At 43.9% G+C, this 10,040-nt stretch overlaps 1 protein-coding gene across 1 annotated transcript in view; it reads right to left on the bottom strand.

Moving 5' to 3' along the window:
- Positions 1-4,471: 4,471 nt before the first annotated feature.
- The window catches only part of LOC129281728 (protein FAM13A-like), an 88,489-nt gene continuing 82,920 nt past the window's right edge, over positions 4,472-10,040 (bottom strand). The window contains exons 16-19 of the mRNA XM_064113399.1: positions 9,629-9,816; positions 8,910-8,993; positions 7,273-7,289; positions 4,472-4,610 (exon numbers count right to left, since the gene is read on the bottom strand). Of these exons, the coding sequence (XP_063969469.1) occupies positions 4,472-4,610; positions 7,273-7,289; positions 8,910-8,993; positions 9,629-9,816 (428 nt within the window). The remainder of the gene's footprint in view (positions 4,611-7,272; positions 7,290-8,909; positions 8,994-9,628; positions 9,817-10,040) is intronic.

Genomic DNA, 10,040 nt, shown 5'->3' with positions numbered 1-10,040 from the left:
ACCCTTATGGCCATGTTTCATGAACTAGGCCCATATACTTTCTAAGTTATGACGACATTTCAAAAACTAAAGCCCTGGTTAAGAGTTTGGTGTTGATTCCCCTAACATGGTCTAAGTTCACTGACCTTAAAAGACCTTTGACCTAGGTCATGTGACCTAAACTCAGGCATGGTGTTCAGTAATTCATGATTACCCCTCTACCCATATTTCATAGGTCCATATACTTTTTAAGTTATGATGACATTTCAAAAAGTTAACCTTGTTTAAGATTTCAATTTTGACGATGCCGCCATCGCCACTATCTGAAAAGTGGCACCTGCTAGAGTATCGCTTTGCTATGGAGGCGAAAAAGAGACAAAAACTTTCACATTTTAGATCAAGATTTCTGTACTTTTTTACATTGACTGTGAGTGATATCGGGAGAGCAATAGTGAGCAAAGTGTGAGACAATAGCCATGTCACATCATCGTACTTACTTTCTTGGTCTTCTAAAATTCTATCCCATAATACATTACAATAAAATATGAAAATACTTACCATGATTTTCTTAATAATAATAATAATATTCCGCATTTATATAGCGCTTAACACATCGGAACGACGTCTCTAAGCGCTTTACAGATATATTATCTTATCTTATTTACGAGATAACTGGATATACTCATTTGATTTGCTAGTTCATTACGATTAACTTGCACGCCGAATAAAAGTACACAATTTTTCCTGCGCGTGCGCAGCATCTCCCTACGCACGCACTATCCCAAGATCATCACGCAAATAGGCGTCCATTTCCTCTCATGAGCCTGAACGCAAGACATGTTGCCACGCAAGGCGAGGGGTCGGTGGGAGGGTTCAAATGAGTATATCCAGTTATCTCGTAAATTAAAAAATCATGGTAAGTATTTTCATAATTTACATCAATAACTGGGATATACTCATTTGATTTGCTAGACCAACACGGATTCAACGTGAAGGGAGGCATGTCTAGACTAAGAAAGTGCATACAAAAATAGGGAGATGAAGACACGAAAGGCCGCTGCCTTAAGGACAGAGGAGGCAAATAAGGCCTCATGTGAAGTAAGGTCCTTAAGAACAAGGAATAAGAAGAGCGCCAAAAAGGCGATCCTCAAGATGTCGTCTACGACGATTCAATAGAAGGAGCCCAAGAAGAAACGATACTATAGTATCATGGGCCCTCGGCCTAGTGTCAGAAGGAGAACATCATCACCAACTGACTTGATCGTTTCAACAATCCAGCGTGAAATGAAGTCTCGAGAAGCTGCCGCAAACGGCTCGCGCGACAATACAACCAACTGAACAGAGTTGGGAATTGTCTGAAGAATGGCAAACAAAGACAAGGGTTAAAAGTCACGCCTAATCTACGCCAATCCCGGCAAATGTCCGGGAGCGATGCATAAGTATGTAAAGCTACGTACTGTAAATGGTTACAGATAAACAGATACAGGAGGGATCTCGACTGATAGACAGACGAAAGATACCCTAAATACCGACCCAAGAGGGAGTTAGTCAAGCGTCAAGAATGACCGACAGGCGCCATGACAGACTAAACCATACAAGCTCAACGTTTGAGAAGAAACTCAAGAGTTTGTAAGATTCGGATTGAAAGGTATTAATCATCTGTGACCGAAGGGATGATAATCGCCGATGATCAATAAACGATCCGCCATTGTTGAAAATTCGACAAGAATCGTGATCGTAAGACTGAAACTTGAACGGTTCAGTAAGTGATCAATCAATCAATCCGAGAAGGTAACAGCGAGGCTAATAAAAGCCACGGTCGGGTCACCGGCTTAATAAAATAAGCCAAGCCGCAACAATGCAAACGTAAGGAATGCGAGATATCTCAGAAGCCCCCGCGTGGGGGAAAGCGCCCAGAATTCGTTATCTGTCTCAAAAGCGTGAGGGCAGGACATCTGCAGAATTCTGATAGAGAGCTGTGGCAGGACGTTTCCAGCGGTCCGATAAGAACATGGAACGGCAGAGAGTAAGGTTGAAGTAAACCACTCGTAAGGCAGTCAAAGTGTCGAGAAAAACGACTGAGTGCCATCATGTTAATAAGAAACTGCCACGGACCTGCTGTCTATGTGGAATAGAACAGTCTGGTCAAACAGCTCAACTGGGCGTGTCGGAGAAAAAACGCGGCTCGCATCACGACATAACAAGTGTGATAGACCGAGCGGTCGAGAGAGGACCCCGGATCCCATCTCTCCCGTACTAAATAAAGCACCCGCCGGAGGATGCAGCGCCCGCGGCGGGAGAGGTGGCTTGACTGAAGCCACCATCGGCAAGAGGGCCCGTAAGGCTAGGCTGCGATGGATGTCCGCTGAGCGGAGCAATCCCTAGCCGCAGCAAGCGTACGCCAGAGGTGAGCTGGCGAAAAAATGCCTCTGTCATGATCTTACGTGTAAACGACAATCAAGAGATGTCGGTCACGATGATGCTCTGAACCAACAGACATCGCCAGACATGATACCTCAACAGTTACGTTCCCGACGGAATCGAGTGAGGTAACAACGGCCCTGTCCTATCAAGGTTAGGGACGGAAACTGGCTAAGCGTGTCTAAATCCTCGCTTGAAGAAACAAGCGGAGGAGTAAGGCGACTTGAGGAAAATAAACACCAATATTTCCCTCCATCTGCGATGAGAACCAGTTGTTTACGAAAACAGCCACAAGGCCTGGTTTCTCTAATGATCGCAAGGGCAAGCACCGCCGGCGCCGGTAGCAAAAGCATGGAACAGTCCGATATTGGTAAGCCAAGGAGTTCCGAAAGCTGCGGGGGGGGGGGGGGGGGGGGCGGCAAAACAGACGCCCTAAGCAGCGGGGGATGAGAATCTAAGCTTCTAAAAAGAAGAGCTCCAGTGAAGTAAATCACTTTCATGGAGGGACTCATCCACAGTCGGCCCGAGAGAAAGCAGGTCGCGGTGATCGTGGTTAGACAGACATAAGCATACGTACACACACGCATACATATACATAAACATATATCTAAATATATATATATGATGATATTATGTTTTTAAGTACAATGCATTACCACTTTGCCTCATTAATAAATATATATATATATATATATATATATACATATGCATGCACAAAGCATCTATCCATGATCACATCATCCTCGGTCACGCAGTGACCATGGCCACATACATAGCATGGAAGGAGGATGAAAGCAGCCTGCGAGGCGACTCAAGTGTGCCGAGTAAAAAAGCTTCTAAAAAAGAAGACAACTCGACACACGGGCACGGTACATGTAAATGCATCGACCGTAGCCCACTCCACACGAGGAAGCGGCGGAGACGCCCGCAAGCTTGACCCACATAGAGGGCAGTCTATCGGATAGACTGTTTGAGCTCGAGCGGCACGGTGGTTGCGCCCAGGAAGTAGGCATAGAAATGCCGACAGAAAAAGCCTGGGGCTTGAAACAAGCCTGAACACACGTACATGTATACAGCAGACAATCTAATGAGATATACGGCTGTTTCTTTCCACCGAGATGATGCTTACCCGACCGGGAAAGACTCGGGGAACAAGCTGTGAATGTCAACAGGAGGGGTATCTGGCATATAAATAGCCGTTTCCTCCGGGCGTTCGGTGCGGGTGCTGCCGGCGGGGTCCGTGGGGGACGACCAATGATGGAAGCTCGGGCATAATGCACCGGGTGGTGAAGGCATAGCGATTATTAAGTATAGGAGAACTATTAATCGCCGTGACATTCAGATCCGATATTTATGCTCATAACCTCGGCAGAGCTACGAGATAGTGAGACATACCGCTGAGCGGTGATGGTGTTAATATCGGAGTCGCCCTCACTACAGCGGCAATCGCTGGAGGACGGGTGTCTGTACTAGCCCTGACTCTAACCATACAAGGAAGAGTAGGAGTTAAAAGTAAAGACAGGGCACCCTTACTTTCGTATAGAAAGTGAGGTTCAGGCCAAAAGCTGACGGTCCCGTCCGCGGGCGTGATAGGTTGCCCTCTCAAAAACAGCCAAACATTCTCATGAGAGAAGGAAGGCATGCAGGATGTTAGAAATTCTTACCTCCAATCTACAGGCCCGCCTAGGGGGTAGAATGGAGAGAGTTACCGCTGAAAGAGCCGTCGCCGTAAGCGATGCCCGGTCAAACTGTGAAGCTTGACATAGAGGGCGAATTCGGGAGTACCTGCATATTAATGGGGGATACCCATGCAGGTGAACTCGCCGACGGCTGCCCGGAGTGCAGGCTGGCGGGAGAAACTCAATCCGCTCAATGCCCGACACCGGTAATAAGACCGACAGAAAGCAGCCAAGCGGCTGCAGCGTCCAACCAGCGACATACGGGGGCTTGCCGACTTGCTGGGTGAGACCCATACGTCAGCAGCACCTGTGCATATCGTGAAATCACCCGTGCGGGTGAAAGGGCCGGCAATTTCAAAGAAAGGGGCCGGCGGCTGGTGCGTAGCGGCGGTCTATAATGACGGAGAACACGAGGGTAAGAACCCGTAATGCTCGGGACGTGTTGATGCAACCTGTAAGGATGCAACGTCCAGCCGTCGGTCACCGAGAGCTTGCCGACATGTTGGCTTGAAAGCCGTATGTCGGAAGCACCTGCATAGAAACGGGGTCACCGTGTAGGTGAACAGCGTTTCAATAAAAGCCCGGCGTGAGAGGGCAGGTGACTGCTTGAACCGCACGGTGCTTAGCACGGCGGCTGAAGCTGACATGAAGCGTGGGGGAATTTACCCGCACTGCTCGTGGGCGTGTGAAGCAACATGAGAGTTGCGACGCCTGACCCACAATTATGGGGAGTCTGGTGACATAATGGGGGGGCGATGCCCGTATGTCGATAACACCTGTGTATTAGCGGGAATTTCCCTTGCAGGTGCGTGAGCCGGCGAATCATGAAATTGCCGGTGACTCTCCGAGGTGTGAGATGGCGAATGTCTGCTTGACCTGCCCGGTGCTTGACACGGCGGTTTTAGCTGACAGAGAGCATGAGGATAAAAATCCGTGATGCTCGAAGGCGTTCTGTTGTAACATGAAGTTACGACGCCTGGCCATCGGCACAAGAATTAGAAAGAAAGGTCTGCCCGCGAAGCGGGGTAAGCAACCTAGAATTTCTTCTTCTTCCTCTTCTATGCGGCCCCCACAGGGGGGCAGAAGAGGGCACAAGAGACAGTAGGGACGTGATATCTCGCATGAGAAAAATCACCCAAATCTGATCAAGCCGTTTAGGCACATGAACGCTAATTCCACGGTTCCACCTTAAAGGGCACGTGGACGCGATTCCACGGTTCCACCCTGATCAGATAATCGTGAGATTGACGGGGTCGAGCTCACGTGTCTCTAGCGACTAGGGTCTGGTAGCCCTTTGCTAATGCTCCCTGAAGGAGACTGACAAAGCATCGAGCCTAGTCTGTGCCGGAAAAAGAGTCCCATGCTCTTAACCCGGACTTGTTGGACCCGATAGCCGGTGGGTCAAGCAGCCCTGGAGGAGTGAGGTTTTCTATACTAGTACAACACTCCCCAAAATAGGTTCAGGTCCCGTCGAGGGAGCCTTGGCTATCACCTTTCAGGCACGTGGCCGCAGCGCCACGGTTCCACCCTAAAACGCTCGGGCACGTGGGCGCGGTTCCACGGTTCCACCCTCTTGGGCACGTGGACGCAACTCCACGGTTCCACCCTCCTTTTTCCAGCCCACGTGGACGCAAACCACGGTTCCACCCTTTATAGAGCCCATCGCAAAGGGTCTCACTCTCTTGCCCTCATACTCACCGCCGCTGATCACGGGAACAAAATACCATGTCTGGTTCTCTCCCAGCGGCAGGTTTGGATTCATCAAGAGATGAGTCAAAAGAGCTCATCTACCTGGTAAGTTCTTAGCCTGAAAGAACAAAAGGAGGGTCGAAAACAGAGAGGGGGCGGAGGGGTGGGTGGGCAAGAAAGGTGACAAAGCAAGATCCTTTTCAGAAAATATTAATAATAAAATTAATAACTTCGGAAAAAACAGGACCGACTTCTTAAACATGAGATCAAACAAAGTTAAGAAGCTGAAGTGAGGAAAAAAAACTAAAGTTTTTTATTTTTTAAATTTTTTTTTGGACAAAGGTCAAAAGAAATAAGTAAAGGAGCTGATCTGAAAGGAAGAAGTAAAAACTTACTTCCCTTAAACTGGAAAGCCGAAAACTCATTAGCGAAAACAAAGGGCGCTAATAGAGAACAGGGGGGCTTCCCAAAAAATTTAAGAGAATTTTTTTTTTTAAAGACAATAAGTCTAAAAAAAAATTTCAATACAAAATAATTATTAAAATTAATTAATAATTAAACAATTAACCAATTAGTTAATTACCGTAAGTAACGGACTATAAACCGCACCCGTGGATTAACTGCACCCCCAACTTTGGACTAAAAAAAAAAAAAAAAAACTCACATTATATTTGAGGTACGAAGAAACAAAAACTAAGTTAAAGATTTCAAAGTATCCAAAGAGATTACCAGTATGCGGAAATCTGCTGTTCTTGATCAATTCATCTACAAATGTTTGCAAGAAAGAAAGGTCCCAACAATATTGGCCACTTACACACTCACTCACCTCACAGTCACAGTGTACACACACACAGCACTGCCGTTCTTGTACATTGCAAACTACGATACGGTACCATTACATCTTATCAAATAATGATCTGTGTCTTTCCCGCCGTAGGAGGAAGAAACATTCACATTTCTTGCATCACAAACTCACAATCACTTTCAGAATTTGTTTATCATTCGATGTCTCAGCATGAATTTTGGATACGGGATTACAGGAAGGTTCAAGAAACAAAGAAATTGGCATTTTTTACAAGACGGCTTTGTGCCGTCTCTCTCGTTGCGTGGTGTACATGGTATCTTATGAAAAGCAAACGGGAAAGAAAAAATAAGCTGGCGCGAAACGGGACTTTGGAGGGGATCGAGGGTTAAAATTAATAGCGCCAGCTTAAGTCGCACTACATGTATATACAACTCGATGTGTTGTGAAGTGGCAGAGGGGTTACGACGGGCTGGCTCAGACCCGTCACCGTGGATAAACCGCACCCCCGACTTTTGCTCCTATCCCGCCGAGAAAAAGGTGCGGTTAATAGACCGTTACTTACGGTAAACAATTAATTAATTCATTAATTAATCAATCAATCAATTAAATCAAACAAGAACAAAAGATTGATTGAGACAATCAACCGACTCACAAAAGAACAAGTTTGAGAACAAACAAGGACGACGCTCCTACATGTACCTGTCCCATAGCCTAAGCTGTGGAGAGGAAATAAAATCAATTCAATTCAAGACGAGGCAAAGGAGCAAGTCAAGAATTAAAAAGGATTATAAAAAAAAAAGGGAGCGTCGTATCAATGCCTGTGGCACGCAGGAGTGCGCGGAGCTACAGGGAAGGGAAGCGGAAGCAACCCGTCTGTGAGAAAACGAAACTGACGGTTCGGAACTCACAAGTTTATCTAAGAAAAACGTGAAAAATAACACAAAAGCTCCGTGCAGTAGAGATATAAATGAAATCAATCTAAAGCCGAAAGGAAAAGGATTGAAATAGGCTGTAAATACATAGATAAATATGTAAACAACGGACACTTTAAGAAGTAAAGTGGGAGTGTACTTAGCTAACGTCTGATCACGGCGGCAGGCGAAAGTAAAAGAGGAAATGGACGCCTATTTGCGTGATGATCTTGGGATAGTGCGTGCGTAGGGAGATGCTGCGCGTGCGCAGGAAAAATTGTGTACTTTTATTCGGCGTGCAAGTTAATCGTAATGAACTAGCAAATCAAATGAGTATATCCCAGTTATTGATGTAAATAATGTGTTACATAAATGTAAATCGTAACCAATTCAGTTACAGGCTGGAAGATACAATTTGAAATAAACTATAAATAATGATAATAACAATAATAATATAAATGACACAAATACTTGCCTTGCATGTTTGAGTATTGTCAGGCCAGGAATAGTGATACAATGACTTCACCATACAGGTGATTAAAGGACAAGTCCACCCCAATAAAAAGTTGATTTGAATAAAAAGAGAAAAATCCAACAAGCTTAACACTGAAAATTTCATCAAAATCTGATGTAAAATAAGAAAGTTATGACATTTTAAAGTTTTGCTTAATTTCACGAAACAGTTATATGCACATCCTGGCTGGTATGCAAATGAAGAGACTATGACATCATCCACTCACTATTTCTTTTGTATTTTATTATATGAAATATTTTAATTTTCTCCTCATTGTCAAGTGACACAACGATTGATTCCTCCCTGAACATGTAGAATTAGCATTGTTTAATACTATATGGTTCAGTCAAGTTGGTCCTTATTGTCATGTAGATAAAAAATGAAATATTGTATAATTCAAACAATAAATAACAAAAGAAATAGTGAGTGATAGACATCATTGACTGACTCACCTAGTTGTGCCTATCACTGTTTTGTGAAAAATAAGTGAAACTTTAAAATGTCATAACTTTCTTATTTTAAATCCGATTTTGATGAAATTTTCAGCACTATGCTAGTTTGATTTTTTTCTATTTATTAAAGTCAGCATTTTCCTGGGGTGGACTTGACCTTTAACAACATGTAGGTGTATATGTAACTACCACATGAAAGGTTTTAATTATCTTGTGTATTAAGCATTTCAAAGGATCATCTTTTAAAAAATCCTTGCTCAATGTTAACATGCTTCACCGTTAATAAGCAGGTGTGGCAGCTCAGAAACATATTCCTTAACATAGGAAGAATAAATGTTTAGTTAATTCCTCCTGATTTTCATCATTAAAAAGAGAAAACACTGCAGTAATACAGGTAAACTTTGAAGTCTGTTTCTTGATGACAGATCTCTCTACAGGTAGGTTAATAAGGACACTTACCGGTCGGCCATATTTACTCTCCAATTGAAGTAATGCCTTCTGAATGGCAACCTTTTCCTCTTTCACTTCATCCTGGTTCATCTCCTGCTCATTAAATGATCAAAATAAGGAAGTAAGTGCATTGCCAGAAAGCCATATGACATAGTATGTGTGTTCAGGATTTTTCAGGTATATTACCAACAAATCTAACGAGATCATTATCACTTCTACATGTACATGTGCATAATTTACCTGGATAAAATAAAAGTTTAACAATCAGACGGTTCTAAATGGGATGGACTGACAACCTCAAATCATAATATTACTGGCATTGGCCAAAATAGGGTGGAAGCATGAACGATCTCAGAGGATTGAAAGAGAACCCTTGACTGTTTGTTTAACACTCTTGAAATTATTTATCTTGATCAGTAAGAAACAATCACCACTTTCCAGGACATCAAATCTTCATCATCACCATAATCTTTATTCTCATCAATACCATTATCATTATAACCTCCACCACTATGATCATCATCAACACCACTACCACTAATCGGAATATTGGATCCTCTCTTGACATCATCACACTTTTCCTGGACAAATTTCTGGGTAAGGTCATTATCATCATCACCACAACCAACACCATCATCATCATCATCATCACACTCATCATCATCATCATCATCACACTCATCATCACAATCTCCACCACCACTATCATCTTTACTATTACCACTAACCAGCACATCAAATCCTCTCTTAGCATCATCTCGTTTCTCCTGGAGTCGATTCTGGGCAAGGTTGAGGGCTTCTTTCAGACCAGCTAGATGAATGGTGGAAGACCCTTCCTCTTCACCATTAGGAGATAGACGAGCAGGAAGGGTACTATGGAGTGGGTTCTTACTTTCCTTTGCTTCAATCTTCAAGGCTTTAGGAACAAGAAAAGAGAAGCCATCATCATGAGTAAGTCCACCATCCCAATACAACTCAATCTCACCAATTCAATTGGATTCCTATATTGGTTCATCCGATCTGGGCTTCCACAACACAATGCTTAGTGACTGAACGTAGGACACAGGTTTATGATTGATTGCATTGGCTACAATGTACTATCACTTGGGAAAATCAATCAGTGGGCGTAACCGAATCCTA

This window comes from Lytechinus pictus, chromosome 18 (assembly GCF_037042905.1).
Source record: "Lytechinus pictus isolate F3 Inbred chromosome 18, Lp3.0, whole genome shotgun sequence".
NCBI classification, from domain to species: domain Eukaryota; kingdom Metazoa; phylum Echinodermata; class Echinoidea; order Temnopleuroida; family Toxopneustidae; genus Lytechinus; species Lytechinus pictus.
The sequence above is the reverse complement of the archived record's forward strand: the minus strand, read 5'-3'. Positions and strand labels throughout refer to the sequence as shown.